The sequence below is a fragment of the Podarcis pityusensis genome (genome assembly GCF_964106645.2).
Source record: "Podarcis pityusensis genome assembly, chromosome: 8".
NCBI classification, from domain to species: domain Eukaryota; kingdom Metazoa; phylum Chordata; class Lepidosauria; order Squamata; family Lacertidae; genus Podarcis; species Podarcis pityusensis.
Window position 1 is genome coordinate 87,146,002 of NC_138033.1, and position 17,478 is coordinate 87,163,479.

Here is a 17,478-nt window from a genome sequence, read left to right on the forward strand (position 1 = left end):
ACTATCAGGAGAGGGCAAAACTGTCACCTTCAGGTTCCCTTATTTTCTCGTTTTTCCAGTCTTAAATTCACTTCTCCACATTTCCACATCAGTTTGAGATTCTTAAAAAATAAGGCCACATGAAAATTCACCAGCATTTTAGTGCAAATTTATCCTAATATTCACATGCAATTTTATGTTAATATACACTAGTTTGAAAAGTAATATCCCCTAACATAATGCTTTTTGTGTTATTTTCACCAATGCATACATTTTCCTGCATGCTTTACTATGTGCATTTTTGTATTTGGCTGAAGATCTGCATTGTAAAATCTGGAGAAGCATGAATTTCAAAGGACAACTGTGTTTTGGTTCACATATTTATTAAACAGTGTGAATTAGACAGCTTTGCCTTTAACTTCAAATTGAATCAAATTTTCCCCCTACCCTTACAGACCACCGCTAGAAAATTCGCTCAGAGCAATCCTGAGTAGTTCAAGGCAATCAGGCAGTGATTAGCTTATAGGACATACATGAGGGTGGAGATGTTGTGGCTGTTTAGTGGAAGAAGGCTGCAATGGCCTACCCTCCTAGCTTTGCAGAGAGATGGTTTCCCCCCTTTTGATAATGAAAACAATAAATGTTAAATTTGGCCAAATCTTCAAAACATGTTGGATATAAATAATCTCAGGGGGGAGAGGCAGCACAGGTTTCAGCAAGTGCTGAGGTCCTGAAGCCGCTGAGGGACCCTCCAAACCGATCAATGGAAGAGGCCGAGTGCGAGCAAAGCATCTCCTTCCCAAAAAAGACCACTGCCACAGAAACACAGCAACCCCAGCGCTACCATATTTTGTGGTCATTTTATTCCTCTATAGTGCCCTGGAACAACTCAACTTCAAGGGCATTGGGAGGAGGTGAACCAAGATGTTTCAGGAAACCGGCCCCCAGTACATATTTCTAATTGTAAAAGGGCCCGCAATGTAGGCATATGTGGTGAAAGGGAGCGCCATCGTTTTGCCCAGAGTCTCCTCAACCTTCGAATCCTAGAACTGGAAAGAACCGCCAGGGCCATCCAGCCCAACCCCCTGCAACTCAGGAATCTTTCGCCCAACATTGGCCTTGAACCCACAACCCAGAGATCAAATGTTTCCTGCTCCAATGACTGAGAGGCAGTCCAGTTTGGGAATGACTATCTGAGGCTTCAATGAGTTAATGGATTGGGTGAAATTGACCTGACTGGATCAGAACAGTAAACCAACACAACACCAAGTATCCCACTGGCTTTCTTAGATTTGCTTTTCCTCTGTTCCCTCATCACTCCTCATTTGGGGTTCTACTTTTGGTCATAACAGATGAGCTCCCCCCTTTAACAGTACTATATGCCTGACCAAAGTCCTGCCATTCACTTTCTCTGGCCTCCTACTAAAGAAATAAAAATACATTGGGCATCTGACACAACTTGGTTCAGATTAAACCAGAATAACATTGGCAGTTTGTAGCCTTCAGGTTCTGGAGTTTCAGAGAAGGCACTGTCTCCATGAAAGGTGACTGTGTGAAAAGTCTTATGAAAGGTGGTTATTTGGCAATATCCAGATTGAAAGAGGCTAGACGTGCTCATCTTTCCAGGGCTGGTGAATCCTGTTCACCCCTTGAAGAGAAACTATGGAGGCAAACCCTTCCCGGAAACCACTGCCAGTAAGAGCTCTAAGGAAACACGTCAGGCTATCCTTCTTTGGGGCCCCAACATCACACTGGCCTGTCCAAATTGTAGTGGCTGGAGCTGGGGCCCAAGGCTGGATTTTGAGGAGAACCATAGTTGAGGGGGGCCTGTGGCTGCTTTGCTCTGAGTCTCAAACCAGCCAGGCTTGAGTTGCAGGGGTCTCTGTACAAGAATTGTGAGGCACTCGGTCCATAGGGTGAACTGGGAGGCCCAGAAGGGCTTGCCAGGCTGTTGAAGGTTTCCAGAGATGGGACACCAGATGTGGAGGCTGCTGAAGCTGCTGGGAACACACCTTGGGGTGGAAAGGAATTGATGTTCACGGAGTTGAAGAGCTGGAACCCTTTGCTATGGATGGGGTTGGCATGCAGCCCCTTGGGAGCCCAGGTACTGTAGGCGTAGGTCGGGTAAAGGTCCTCATATGGGTTCCTTGTCAAGACGTTGAGCTGGGAGCTGAATGGCCCTTTACAGAGCTCTGTCTGCTGGTGACGCTCCTTTTTCCGCCACTTGGCTCTGCGATTCTTAAACCAAACCTTGAGGGAGAAAAAGGAAGAAAGAAGCAGAAAGGAAAATTCTACTCTCCAATGCAGTGGTCCGTAAAATTCAGTGGCTGAGTGAACTGATTAAGAATTTCCTTTTGTCCACATTTTTAATCAAACTGACTTAATTCGTTCCTCAAACAAATAAACTGGCCGATACAAAATTATTGTTCAGATTTAGTACTTCTCTAGATTTTGTGGTATTATTTGTGGCTCAAAAACATACAAAAATGCCTTATGAATGTGCATTTTAGGATAAAATACATTTACAAGTTTACATTGAGATAGTTTTTTATTGTGCATATGGAATTGTAGAAAACCACATTGATATGTTTTATGAAACTGCAGTATACAGTGGTACCTTGGTTCTCAAACGCCTTGGTACTCAAACAACTTGGAACCCAAACACTGCAAACCCTGAAGTAAGTATTCTGGTTTACGAACTTTTTTCAGAAGCCAAACAAGCTCCATTTTGAGTGTTACACTTCTGATTTGAGTGCCACACTTCTGTTTTGAATGTTACGCTGAGGTCTGTCTGTTTTTGCTATTTTGCGGCTTTTTTGTTCTGTTTTTGTATCTGTGTGGAACCCAGTTCAGCTACTGATCGATTGACTGATTGTGTGACTGCAGTACATTGTTTATTGCTTTCATTTTATGGATCAATGACCTCGTTAGATAGTAAGATTCATGTTAAATTGCTGTTTTAGGGGTTGTTTTTAAAAGTCTGGAACAGATTAATCCATTTTGCATTGCTTTCTATAGGAAAGCACACCTTGGTTTTAGAACTTTTTGGAACGGACTTCCAGAACGGATCAAGTTTGAGAACCAAGGTACCACTGTACAAGTATTTATATATATTTTTATTTGTTCATTTATACCCCACCTTTTTTCCTGATAGGACTCAAGGCTTAGTCATTTAGGGATTTAAACACTAATGTGAACACCATAAACCGGACCTGAAAATGAACTGGCAACTAATGCAGCTGTTTTTAAACAGGAGTCTGTGAGCTCTAAATGGAACCTCAGCATTTTGGACTGATTGAAGTTTCTGAGTCATCTTCAATAATCCAGTCTGGAAGTTAACAGAGCACGGAATACTGTGGCCGAGACATTTCTATCCAATAGGCATCATAGTTGGTAGATCAGGCAGAGGTGGAATAAGGCACTCCTAGCCACTGAAGCCATCTGAACCTCCAGGGACAGAGTTGAACCCAGGAGCACAGTGCAGACCTGCTCATTGCAAGAGTGCGCAACTCCATCTCCCAGGTGTGAGAACTTGGGACACACAACACCTTTCTCTTTTCAGAATTCAGCTTCAGTTTATGGACCCACATTCATTCCATCACTGCCTCTCCTGATTCAAATGGGACAGAGAGATAGAGCTGGATGTCATCCATTTATCTGACATCTCACTCCAAATCTCCTGATGATAGTTCCCAGCAGCTTCATATAGATGTTGAATAGCAGGTAAGGAAATATGGAACCCTGCAGGACACTACAGGTCAGTTCCCTTGGTGCTGAACAGCAGCTTCCCATAGCTATTTTCTGGAAATGGCCCTGGAGGTAGAAGTGGAACCACTGAAGCACAGTGCCTCCAATCCCCACCTCCCAGAGGTGCTCCAGGGGGATACCATGGTCAGCAGTATCAAAAGCCGCTGGTGGGCCAAGGAGAATGAGCAGGGTCACACTGCCTTTGTCTCTCTCTCAACAAATGCCATCAACCAGGGTAGCCAAGGCAGTTTCAGTGACCTGGCAAGTGCTGAAGCCACTGGAATGGATCCAAGTAATCAGTTTCCTCCAAGCATGCCTGAGGTTGGACCGCCATTTAAATATGATGCCTACAGCATAGCATGAATTATTATTCTCTAATGCTGTAGCTTTTTATGGGAGACAATATTCACACCACACATTCTGAGTGACTAAAAGCTGCCTACACCAGCAGAAGCGCCACAGCTGCCAACTTGGTGCTCCCATTAGTGCAACTGCATTGCCCTGACCTCACTCCTGCCCTGCCCCAGCAATTTCTAGAGGCCCCTCCAGTCTGGTGTTTGTTTGTTTTTTGCAGACATATTCCGCAGCATGTCGCTGATGCAATAATTGTGCATTAGCATTTCACTTATTGTAAGAGAGACAATATTTCATGTCCCCCCCCTCTTCATGTTCCCCCAAATTTTCAGTTTTTCAATTGGAAAAATGAGAGACAAGGCTTGGGGGGGAATGGGGTCTTGCTTTTTTCTAACCCCCCCCCACCCCAGCTTTTGCATCTCTAATTACACTTGCTCCCTGTCTCAACACAGCTCTCCGCTCACCCTGATCCTGGGCTCCGTCAGATTGGTCCAGCCTGCAATCTCCTCCCTGGTGGTCATGTCTGGGTAGCGATTCCGTTGAAAAGTGGCCTCCAGCTCCTGGAGTTGCTGGCTGGTGAAATGAGTCCTCTGCCTACGTGGCTTCTTCTTCCCCACGTTGGCCTCCTCCTCACCGCTGGAATCTGAAGATTTGCACTGAGAAACCTCACCATTCTCTCCTGTAAAGAACCAGGAACATGGGAGATGTCAGCATGTACAGTGGGCATCAAGCTCACTACCTGCCTTCTGTATTGATTTTATGGTATTTCATGCTTTTTGCATTCACAGATTTTATTGTACATCACCCTGATTTCATTTATTATATTCCTTTGCCACTTTTCACTCACACAGCTCACATGACAATAACAGAACAACATAATTACAACACAAATCATATTGACAAATCATCAGTAAAACAACCATCTTCTCTAGAACACTCTTAACAAAACAACAACAAAAATAAGCTAAACAGCACAACTTTCTGCATTGAAAAAAGTAAACGAACTGAAGAGCACTGGACAGCTGGGAAAACAATGACCAGTAAAGCTGCTGGGAACTATCATCAGGAGATTTGGAGTGAGATGTCAGATAAATGGATGACATCCAGCTCTATCTCTCTGTCCCATTTCTAACTGAATAACCTAGATTGAGCATTTGACTATTTTTAAGAAATATTGTATACACAACTGACAAATGATGTCCTTTTATCTATTTCTTTCTCTTTTTTCTCTCCTTACTTTTCTCTCAGATGAAGGGGAAGGACAGTTTAGACCCTGTGTGAGAGGCAGGTCATGGGAGATCTCCCGGGGTGGGAGGCTGTGGGAAGAGAAGGATGAGCCCAGGTGAGAGTGGGGAAGGCACACTTTCCTCTGTAGGGGATAAAAGCTAAGTTATAGTGATGAGGGAGGATCTTGTAGTTTTTTCTTCAGTTTCTTCTTTCTTTAGTTTCTTTCTTCTTTTTATTTCCTGTAGATTAATTTGCTTCTTTTATTGTGAAAACTTAAAAAAACAAAAACAAAAAAACAAGAAACACCCCCCCCCCAACAACCAAAAACAAAGCACTGTTGAATACATCTATTTAGTTTAAGAGGCAATCTAAAGTATTTTTCTAAATAAATAATTGCTATGTTCTCTAGGGGAAAGATCTGTAGAGGTACCTACAATGAGGCTAATTTTGCTTACTTCAAACATTACAAACAATTTTTTATTACTCAACTGGATAACTTGGAGTAACTTTCCACCCAGGAACCTTTATCACAGCTGTGGCATTGACTTTCTGCACTATAAAAATTATAGTTCGACACAATACTTTACAATGCTGCACTGCTCCCCCCCCCCCCCGAATTGTACGCTGAACACACCCACAGGCAAAACCAGTGCTTTTTTAAAAAAAGGGAAAAAAGTTGCTGGTACTCACCATAAAGTTGCTACAATGCCACACTTTTAATATTTGGGGGGAAAGAGGCGACAGTACATATTGTGCATCCTTGAGTACCCCCAGAAAAATAGCACTAAACAAAACCCTCCTATAAAGCTTATTGAGAAGGAAATCCCTTTTATTTATTTTTTATTTTTATGCTATATGCTTACGTTTTATCAAAAAGGTTCACAATACATCAATTCCATAGATAAGGGAAGAGAAATTTCAACACAATACAGTACAAAATAAATTTGCAATTCATATAAAGCAGCAGCAAGTTGCCCAACATTAGATTCCTCCTCCTTTAAAAAGCGTAAAACTTATTTACAGATCCCCTTAAGACACTGTCACTATTCTACATCCTTACATTTTAAAATATTCCTTTATTCCTAGTGCTTTATAGTAACACAAGTAGGAGGTTCTCATTTGTAAACATTTTCAATCCCAGGATTTATGCCTTATGTTAGGATTTAAAAACAGAGTATATAAAACCTTAGAAGGGTAATGATAAAATATTCAAGATTCAGGAATGTTGTGAAAGTTAATTTCACCTGAAGGAAAAATTTGTCCTTACGCAGGACTTCACATTAGCTACTGAAACAGCTAACCCAAGTTAGCTGCACATTGGTGCATTTCAGCTGGGCTTGTGTGCTGAATCCTGTATAGCAGGTTCCAGTGAAATAAAGAAGTTTTTTTGGTGTACTGTAGTGCTGCCACCATAAAAGTGGCGATTTCCCCCATAATTCCACAACAAATAATGTTAAACAGACATTAGTGGCAAGGCAGAAAACTTGTAATTATCAGTGTAATTATCATGTGACTGTTTAACCATGAATTGTAGGCAGAATACTGTCAGTCAAGTCTCCTGAAGTTGGACCCCCCCCCCCCCCATCTAAAAGACACAGGAATAAAGTCTCTTTCACACGAACTTCAACCGTTTTTGGTCCAGACTCTGCTGGCGAAGCTCTCAAATCCTTCATGTTCAACTTGACGAATTCTCGTCTTCATTTCAAAACAGTTCCAGGCGGGTTACTAAGCAAACGTTTCCGAGCAGCATTCTGCAGACAGATTGTGGAAACTGATCCGGGATCCGTCCTCCTTGTCGAGGCTCCTTCTAGTCTTCCCATCTCTGCCAGGTCTCGAGGCTCATGGAGCGCCCTGGTATCCGAAGAAGTCTGCAAGCACACGAAAGCTCATACCAACAACAAACGGAGCTGATCTCTAAGGTGCTACTCGAAGGAATTTCTCCGTTTTGTTTCGACTACGGCAGACCAAGACGGCTACATACCTGCGACTAGAAGGCAGAGCGGCGGCAATTTAAAAACGACAAAGGCTGCTGGAATGGGGGGAATGGCGCAAAGCGGGGCGCGGGCGCGCCTCGGGCCTCGGGGGCTTCGCGGGCCGCCTCTCAGTCCCGCTTGGCCGCGCGCCCCTGCCGCGCGCCCTCGTTCCAGGCCGCGTAGACGAAGAGCGCCAGCACGGTGTGCACGGCCAGCACGGCCAGCACGGCGCTGTAGAAGTAGCCGTCGCGGGTCGACATGCCCAGGAGCCCCTCGAAGAGGTAGGCCTTGGAGAAGAAGTAGAGCCCGATGGGCAGCAGGATCATCAGCGTGGTGAAGAAGAGCAGCGTCTTGAGGGTCGAGGCCAAGTTGGCCTCGAAGCGGGGCTCGGGCCGGGCGGCCTTGGCGTCGCGCTCCATGACAGAGAAGGGAACCGGAGGAGCGGCGCGCGCGCGCGGAGAGCGGCCACGTCAGCTGACGCCGGCCCTTCCCGGCCTCCCCCGCGGCCGCCGGTCAGGTGACCAAGGAACGGCCCTTCTAGCAATCGCTCCCTCGCTGTTTCGTTGGTTCCGGTTCCCGTGTTGCTGAGGGCGGGGGAAATCAGGAATGGATTGCCCTTTGGTGAATCAGTTACTGTTCCCTTTTCATTACTGGTTACCTTGATGGATTTCCCCTTTTATTTATTTTGTAGGAAAATAAGCTATTTCACATACAAAAGAGAAAGAGAGAGTGTTCACTTTCCCCTGAGTGATTAAGGACAATTAACCATATTTACTTGAATCTAATGCTCATCTTTTTTTGGCCAAATTACATGGTGAAAATTCAGGTGTGCATTTGATTCAATGGCACATTTACATTCGCCAGCAAATGCTTTTTTTGGTTTCAAGGTTCTGAAAACAGGTGCGCGTTAGATTCGATACAAAATAAAAAAAAATCCTTCCAGTAGCTCCTTAGAGACCAACTAAGTTTGTTATGGGTATGAGCTTTCATGTACATGCACACTTCTTCAGATACCTGTTCGATTCAGATATCGGTTAGATTCGATGGCGCATTAGACTCGATTAAATACGGTATTCACTAATCCACCAGCCACACTGAAAGAGAAGTTATGCAGTGGGCTGAACCTGCAAACAGGAAGCTCAGAGACCCTTAAAACTGTAGTAACTGTAGAAACTGGTGTAGCCATAACATACACTTCTCATTCCAGATAAAAGGGCCAGAGCAGAAGCAACCTTAATAATCTCATTCACACTCTTTGGGCCAATTAACACATTTCTTCTTATAACCAGCTTCAAGAATGTGTCACTGATCTGAATAACTAGTAACACATGGGCCATAGGTGACCACAGACTGCAGTTTTGTCCAAAACTGTCTGAAAGTGCAGGTTTTTACAAGGGGATACAAACACAGTGCTTACAACAACCTGAAATCCGTAACTAGGTCTGATTTATTTTTGGATTACTAATTAAAATGCCTCATTGTTCAAATCTTCTATGGATGTTTGTGGAAAATACATAAAATGAACTTTTCCCACGACTTTAAAGTTGATTAAAGTATTTGATCGATGTGCATTTGTGTAATAGTGTAAGTAGGTTGTCCTTCCCTTATACCTCTTCCATGAAATTCATGTTTTAAAATGTCAAGGCTTGCAAAAGCAACAACAACAACAAAAAGTAAGATACAAATTTTGAATCAAGTATCCATTTAGTAAGTAGGCTTATATTTGAGGGGGGCGGGGGAAAGATGTTCCTTTCATTAAAGAATTTCTGGGGCCTATTGAGCCATTCTAAAAAAGAAATCCCTTAAATAAAATAAAACGTTATTATTTCAGGAGGGTTTTGCATTTCATGCAGCACAGGAGGCAGTGACGGCCACCAAACATGGATGGCTTTAAAAGAGGCCTAGACAAGTGCATGGAGGAGCAGAAGGCTATCAGTGGCCACCAGCCACAATGTTCTCTGAATGTCACTTGCTGGGAGTGGCAGGTGCGCCAAGAGCGCACAGGATGCTGTACTAAGTGAGCCATTGGCCTGATCCAGCAGATGCTCTTTTCAAGTTCTTATTTACCTGCCTGCTGTTAGGAATATTGGAAGCTATCTTTTACCTTTTGGCCGGCTTATATAGCTCCTATAACTGAAGTGAGCAGAAGGTAGATCTGGGTAATTTGATACCCCAAATTTAACAATAACAAGTAAAATAGCAAGTTTTTTTTAAAAAAAGTTTCTCTGTCATTTTGTTTCCTGTAAAAGAATATTAATGGGTTGCCTTAGCTTAGACCAAGTCATTGTGCAGCTGTGCCGGACAGTTTTGTGTTCAAATCTGTAGAAACTCAGATCTAAATTTGTACTCCCCATTTTATTTTTATTTGTTTATTAAATTTGTATACTGCCCTTCACCCATAGACCTCAGAGCAGTTCACAACATAAAAATACAAGATAAGAAACACAAAATACCTAATAAAAGCAAGAACAGAACAGAACCAATAACCCTCCCTTGCACAAACCATAACCCCCAGCCCAAGGCCAGGTTGAAGAGGGACGTTTTCTCCTGGCGCCTAAAGGTGTACAGTGGAGATGTCAGCCTGAACCTCCCAGTCCATGTATCAAAGTCAAGTGGACTAGCAGCTGAATCTTGCTTCAGCCCTGGTGACAGGACAGCATTTTCCACCACAGCAGACCAGTCCGCCTGGCACATGCCGCTCTGTCTCCCAACGCCTCCGCTCCACGCCCTGCTCTGCATCCTAACAGGGACCTAACAGAAGAGCTGGCCCTGTTGGTGGACACAAGGGAGATCCTATAGGCCTCCCTTGTCTGCCTGCACCTGGCCTGTGGGGACTGGGAGTGACTCTCCGGGGTTCTCTTGCACCTCCTTGGTGGTCCTGGTGTTCTGTTTCCTATGAGCTTCAGCCCTTCCCAGAGATGACAGAGGCAGCTGCCTTACCCAAAGGCAAACCACTGAGTCCATGTAGCAGAGCATCGTCTATAATAGCTGAAAGAAGGTCGACTGGATTTTGAGGAGACTCTGCTTGGAGAAAATGCTGCAGACTGAAACGTTTTCCGTACAAGGCATGGGTCTTAGCCAGGGGTCAGCAACCCTTTTCAGCCGTGGGCTGGTCCACCGTCCCTCAGACCATGTGGTGGGCCAGACTATATTTTTTTTGGGGGGGGGGGATGAACGAATTCCTATGCCCCACAAATAACCCAGAGATGCATTTTAAATAAAAGGACACATTCTACTCTTCTAAAACCATGCTGATTCCCAGACCATCTGCGGGCCACATTGAGAAGGCGATTGGGCCGCATCCAGCTCACTGGGCTTTGGTTGCCTACCCCTGGTCTTGTCCCTGGGCCTCTGCTAGGTGTGCCCTCCTCACACAGGCTCTTACACATTTGTGTGGGGCTGGCTGTGATGGGGAGCAGCAGCCACCAGCTCCTCCTCAAACAATATTTAAAAGGTATGAGGCATCTAATCATAGCCTGCATTTTTATCAAGGCTTATAGTTTGATTAGGGTCTGTATTTTAAAATGAGCTTAAAGATTTTCAAATGTTTTATGCCAGGCAGAAGACCAGCTGCCTAAGTACTTTGTCAAGATGTTTATCCTCCTGGACAAGGGGGCCCCCTGATTTATAGCAGAAAACAATTCTCAAAGTCGTAAAAAGAGAATTACAAGCTGAGAGCAAGGTTACACCACCCTACATAATTAAGAGTTGGTAAATAGTAAAATCATTAAACTTGAGCCATATCTTTCTAAGGTTAAAGGCCAAGAGCAAATTGAAAAGAAAGCAACTGGCTGGAGAAGTGTAAACAGAAGAAGAGGTTTCTTTCTTATTTTATTTTGAGGCTGTAAACTGATTCCTTCCTGTTACTTTGAGAAGATTTATTCTTCTAAAAAGCTATCTATGATAATGTATGAAATATACTGGCTTAAATGTAATTATGCAAAGGATCTAGAAAGAAAGAAATGTTAAATTCTTATTTCATAGAGTCATATTGCTGTAGGAGACCAGAGGGGCAAACGAGCCCAGCCCCCTGCCAGACAGGAGACGCCATCGAGCACTCCTGATATATGGTTGTCAGGCCTTTGTTTAAAGACCTTCAAAAAGGAGATCTTTCATTGATGATGTATGAGAATGTGAACCCAAGATCTCTGACATCTGTTTAAGAAAAAAATTTAAAACTATTAACCATCTGTTTTGGAGGGCAATAGGGCAAGGAGGGCAAGAGGTGAGCTGGTAATTAAGGTTCCTTGTTGAGACAAATGTAAGATATATGACTACTTATTTGTCATTTATAGATAGAAGAATATATAGCTTTTTGTATCCCATAAAAGGCAATAGGAAATGGGTGTATCTTTTAGGATTGGTTGTAGCAATCAGCCAATAGGAAATTCAACCAGGCTGATTGGACAGAGGCAGCCAAAGGAGGAGCAAGGGGGCTGGGCTGAGGGAATATAAGTGCTGGCCATAATGGCAGGAGACCAGGCCAGAGCTTGGTAACCATATACCACTGTGCCTCTCATTTATTTGTCTGACAAATAAATTATTATTTTAATTTCTCTATTGCTGCGTTGAATATTTCATTCCAGCTAAGCGTTAACCACAAGCAGGGTGCTACAGGTAAAGGTACCCCTGACTGTTAGATCCAGTCGGGGGTTGTGCGCTCATCTTGCTCTATAGACCGAGGGAGCCGACGTTTGTCCGCAGACAGTTTTTCCAGGTCATGTGGCCAGCATGAATAAGCCGCTTCTGGCGAACCAGAGCAGCGCACGGAAAAGCCGTTTACCTTCCTGGCGGAGCAGTACCTATTTATCTACTTGCACTTGACGTGCTTTCCAACTGCTAGGTGAGCAACGGGAGCTCACACTGTCACGGGGATTTGAACTGCCGACCTTCCGATCAGTAAGCCAAAGCGGCAGTGGTTTAACCCACAGCGCCACCCACATCCCATATTTACCTCTCTCTAAATACATTGTCAGGAACAGCCCAAAGATGTAGCAAATATGCTTTCTTTTTACATTAAAGCACTGTATACAGCTGCTTGGTTTCTTATACTTGTAAGTGAAGCAGCAGCACAGGGGAGAGAGGGTGTCCCTCTTCCACATCTAAAATAATCACTCTCAATAGCTTTCAGCCTTGTAAAGCGGAGCGGATGGGGGGAGGATACAGATATTATACAGGTATCTGACCATTTGTACATATGCTGCAGGTTACCAACAGCTTTAGGAAGGAATTATTTAGGGAAATGACGTGGTTAAAATTCTGGGCTGGCCCTCATATTGGGCAGAGTGAGGCAGCCGCTTCATGTGGTGGATGTGAGGGGTGGGAAGAGTGGCAACAAAGTGCTTGAAGGCAGAATTTTTGTGTGCCACACAGGCTGCCCTGTGCCCCCTAAGCTTGCCAAATGTCCTCAGGTTTTGTGAAGGAAACGATCCTAAAACAAGGTTCAGCAGTTGCTAGTCTGATCAGCTTCATTATGTGGAAGCAGGAGAGGCCTGTGCTGCCTCAGGCAGCAAAATGTATTGGACCAGCCCTATTAAAATCCTCGTCTCCCCTAATGCCACTGCTCCAGTCTGAATCTGATCCCTCTCTTCGGTGTGGCTGGGGAGCTTGGTCCTGAGGCAGAAAAGCCAAGTGTCTTCCTTCCCATCATCTCCACCACCTTGCCCATTGGTAGAAATATTATTGCACTTCAAGAAAAAAAGGTTGACACCATTTCCGACCCTTTCATGGCATTTCAAATCTGCCCCTGTGTGGCAGCTGCCCTGGCAGTGTCAAGCTTGGCTGACAAGCACCTACAATTGCTTATTCTGTCCAAGACGCTGGAAGTGTTTATGAGCATAACAGGAAATAATGATAAACAGGAGTTTAATAACTTTCTCCTTTAACCTAAGCTAATCCTGGGTGCTTGCATAGACTGAATTGCAGGGTCAGGTGTTACACTGCAAAGCAGGAGCGATTAACCCAGGACAGGCTGTCCTGAGACAATTTGTTTGTCATTCACCTCTGGGACGCTGATGTTCCCAGCTAGAGTTAACTGGCCAGTTTCAGTCTAAAGGACAGGCTAACATACTAAGATTTTCACTGCTCCTGTCCACTTCCTGCCTCTGTGAGGTGAGTGGCTACTCAGGAGAAGAGATCGGCAAATCTGACAGTTTCTCTCAAATTGAGTTCTTCACATTACCATATTGGTTTGCAGGGTTGTCTTTAAAAAAACAAAACACTCATGAAAATTAATCAGCATTTTTGAATTTCTACTGCACAGATTTTTGCACACAATCTTGCCTAGTAGACACATTTTTGCAAAGGAATTTTCCCAGTTATACTGCACTTTTCAATAATTTTCACTAATGTATACATTTTTATGCACAGTTCACCTGAGTAAATACATTTGTGCACATATTACTCGGCTGGAGAATTTCATTTCAAAATTAAGAGAAGTGTGAATTTTTTAAGGAATGGTTGTGTTTCAGTTCAGGGATTGTTTCAGAAAGTGAGAATTAGTTGCTGAATTGAATTGCTCCCAATCCATATTAGAGAGAGGGCCTTTCTCATCAGTGACACTCCAGGTACACTGGAGAGGCTCCCCTGGCACCTTCAGTGGCAGCTGAAGGCCTCTTTGTTCTCCCAAGGTTTTAAAATCTGAATTTCTATCACGCTGATTGTATATAAAAAAAGTGCTGCAATTGTTCTTATAATTCATATTGAAATTTATAGTTTTATCTTTGTGAGCCACTCAAATAATTATGTTATTGGTCAGCCTCTATAAATTCCTTAATAATTATTGTAATTGAAAATACAATATATCTTTTTCTATATCCCTGACTAACACAGCTCTCTAAGATACCTGCTCTGACTGAGTAGAACAAAGCCCTATCTTGTATGTCAATCTGGGTAATTTCTGAGAAGCTTGCAAGGAGGGCATGAAGACAACACCTCTCCCCTCTTACTTATCTCAACACTTGGTACCCAGAGATACAGTGCTTCTGAACAGGGAGGTTCCACTTAGCTACTGTATCATATTTAATAGCTTTCTTGTGAAAAAGTATATCCTGAATCTGTTGCCTGCCTGTCAACTTCAGTGGGTGACCCCATGCTCTGGAAGGAGAAAGGGACAGACGTTTAATTCCACTCTGCCTTTTCACAGGAGGCATCATTTTTAAAAGCCTCTTCCATTGGCACAAAGGGGGGGACATGTGCCATGTTGTGACATGTGCAAGGCCACTGTGAGCCAAGAGCACCTGTGCTTGGGGTGCTGTCAACATTTAAATTGTAAGCTCTTTGAGACAAGGGCTTGACATTCTTCTTAATATTACTTTGCCTCCCACCACATGCAGTACTGGAGTACAGAAGAGTATAAACCCTCTGAATTAGGTCAAATCTCTGCAGGGTATACTTGCCCTTTCTGCTTCCAATTACTCTTGCATGGCTTGAAGTTGAAGTAAATGAAGGATTAGAAAATATCTCAGATCAAGAGAGTATAAACGGAAAAACAATTATCTATTAATACTACTCCAGAAAGCATGCAGATCTGAAGGAAGATGGTCACACCAGCAACTGGGCCCAAATATAGATCAGATCTTAAGGATCTGTGGTGTTCCCGCTGCCCATTTCAAAATATTGTCCTGATTTCCTGTTCTTCCCTCACTTAACTCTGTTTCTTTGCCACAATCCCATATATTTTGAGGATTTATTCTTGGCCTCCCATTCTTGAATCCCAGATTACTTAATCCATAAAAGCTCTGGCTCCCTGGTTCTTTAACTGCAGTTGCTAACACAGTCAGGAATCTCTGTTCTAGACTCTAACCATGCATTGAGAAAGTGGAAACTAATTCCTCCCTTTGCTGCTCTGATTATGTGGGCAGGAGTTTGGATGAGGCTGGAAAGAAATGCTACCTTTCTCAAGAGAACTGAAAGAGGGATCACCATTGCTATATGCATGTACACACTCACCCAGGTTTCACCACCGGCACCCAGCCTTTGCAGGGTTCCAGGTGGTACAAGAAACCTGCTGGATAGGTTGTGCAACCAGAAGTGACAGTGGAACGAAATAAGTAGGTGTGCACAGTATGGATACCTCTTTCTCATTCTTTTTTAAGTTCCCTTTACTTCCCTCCAGCCTGCTGCAAATTTATGATGTTGCTCATCTGTGCTAACTAAAGGATTACTTTCAGAGGCACCACCACTCCCCGAACCAATGGCTTGGGAGCCCCCAAGAATGCAGGTCTCTTTGATTCCATGCCTTACCTCCACTCTCTGTGCTGGGTGTCCCAGCCAGAGCTCTCGGTGGTATCCCATCGGTGGCCCCATCTGCAGCTTGCAGCAATGTTGACATACTCCCAAAGGTGCAAAGACAGGTCCCTGTGTTCAAGCCCCACCGCTTGGAAGCAGAACCACGATGTCTCCTACTCCACAAAATCTCTCTGGCCGGCAGAGCCTGATGCGTCTGTTCTGCTTTGCTGATGGGAGATGAGCATGGAAGAGGCTGTCCAGGCTAAGGAATCCCTTCCCACTGGCTCTTTGAAATCAAAATCCTTACTGGTTGTGAACCTCTGTCCAGGGATCTCCTTCATGGAACCCCGTTAGCCATATTCTAAAGGCTTAGCCTTCCTCCACCAGGACCACCCTAAGGTCTGACTCTTCCCTCCACCAAAGAGGTTTGCAACTTCTTAGGGGCTATTTTGCTCCCAGAGCGCTGCTGTTTTTCAACCCACCTCCCCTCTCTCACATGTTTATTTCTCTTTCCCAGGGCTGGCGTGTTCTTTAGCGCGGCAGGAAGGGTGTGGGTGTGTGTGTGTGTGTGTGTGTCAAATATCAGGGACAGCTGAGTGCAATCTAACCAGGTGCCAATCAGGCATGGTCTCCACAGCGGGCTGGGGAAGCTGGATGTGGGGATGGATAAGAAGATGGCAGCTGGGGAGGCCAGTGTTTTGTTCAGCTTGTGCTCATTGGAGGAGGAGACGCTGAATGTGCACCATTTCGGCACCAGTTGTCTCTCTGTTTACATTTCCCATTTGGAGTTTCATTCATCCTTGTGGCTTGCCTCTGACACCACTTAATGGGAGAACAGAAGAACTGTCCTGTGAGAGGAGATCAAAGGTCCATCGAGCCCAGGATTGTGTTTCCAACAGTGGGCAGTCAGCTGGCTCAGAATATAGGGATGGAGGAAAGACATTCAGTTTGGTTCACATTTTTAATGCAAATTGACCTAGTTTAAGGATGGGAGAGAAATTCCATTCAATTCGTGTTGAAAGGCACTTTTTCAAAATGATATGCAAACTGAAATGCAGCTATCCTTCAAAATTCTCACTTGTCTAATTTCTGCAATGAAGAAATTCTCCAAGGGAAAAAAATGTGTACAAAAATTAGGGGAAAGTGTTCATAAGAATGCATGTATCAGTGAAAACATATAAAACTGCATTATATTATGAGATGCGGGTGGCGCTGTGGTCTAAACCACTGAGCCTCTTGGGCTTGCCGACCAGAAGGCCGGTGGTTCAAATCCACGCAACGGGGTGAGCTCCTGTTGCTCTGTCCCAACTTCTGCCAACCTAGCAGTTTGAAAGCACATCAGTGCAAGCAGATAAATAGGTACCACTGTGGTGGGAAGGTAAACAGTGTTTCCAGGCACTCTGGCTTCCGTCATGGCTTCCGCCAGAAGTGGTTTAGTCATGCTGGCCACATGGACAGCTGTCTGTGGACAAATGCCGGCTCCCTTGGCCTGAAAAGCAAGATGAGCATTGCACCCCATAGTCACCTTTGATTGGACTTAACCGTCCAGGGGTCCTTTACCTTTACCTTTTTACCTTTATATTACGAGAAATATATTGCAAAAATGTGTATAATAAGCAACATTGCAAGAAAGGTATGAATTTGGATAAATGTGTAGTAACATGCTATCAAATTTTCAAGAGGACCTAAAAAGAATATTTTGAAATGAAGTTCCATGGTCTGGGGAGGATGGTCAGTCCCTCTCATTTGTCCTCAGACTTTGACACACAAAGAAATAGTATCTCTAGACACAGGAATTCCATTTAACTATTGTCACAAAAAATGGTGCAATGTGAACGGCTTCTGTTCACTACATTCCATTCCCCATCCCCATCCCTGTTTCCCTCCTTCCCACCTCCTGAATAGTTAGTTAGCATTCGGTGCTCACGGAGTGTGCTCAGTCTTCATTGGCTTATTTTGGAATTGCCCC

The 17,478-nt window shown here is 44.1% G+C and overlaps 1 protein-coding gene across 3 annotated transcripts; it reads right to left on the minus strand.

Annotated features, from left to right (window-relative positions):
- Nucleotides 1-345: 345 nt before the first annotated feature.
- Nucleotides 346-15,989, minus strand: LOC308483524 (pituitary homeobox 3-like). 3 transcript variants are annotated; one of them, XM_081017570.1, is made up of 3 exons: nt 15,525-15,989; nt 4,545-4,759; nt 346-2,229 (listed from the first exon to the last, which is right to left on the minus strand). In XM_081017570.1, exons 1-3 carry the CDS (start codon nt 15,610-15,612, stop codon nt 1,726-1,728), a joined length of 807 nt encoding a protein of 268 aa, XP_080873696.1. In that variant the 5' UTR covers nt 15,613-15,989; the 3' UTR covers nt 346-1,725. The 3 variants fall into 3 exon arrangements, 1 of the variants encoding a protein (XP_080873696.1); XR_013989670.1 differs by lacking the exons at nt 346-2,229; nt 15,525-15,989 and adding an exon at nt 7,289-7,780 and having other exon boundaries at nt 4,621-4,759; XR_013989671.1 differs by lacking the exons at nt 346-2,229; nt 4,545-4,759; nt 15,525-15,989 and adding exons at nt 6,116-7,175; nt 7,289-7,781.
- Nucleotides 15,990-17,478: the final 1,489 nt, after the last annotated feature.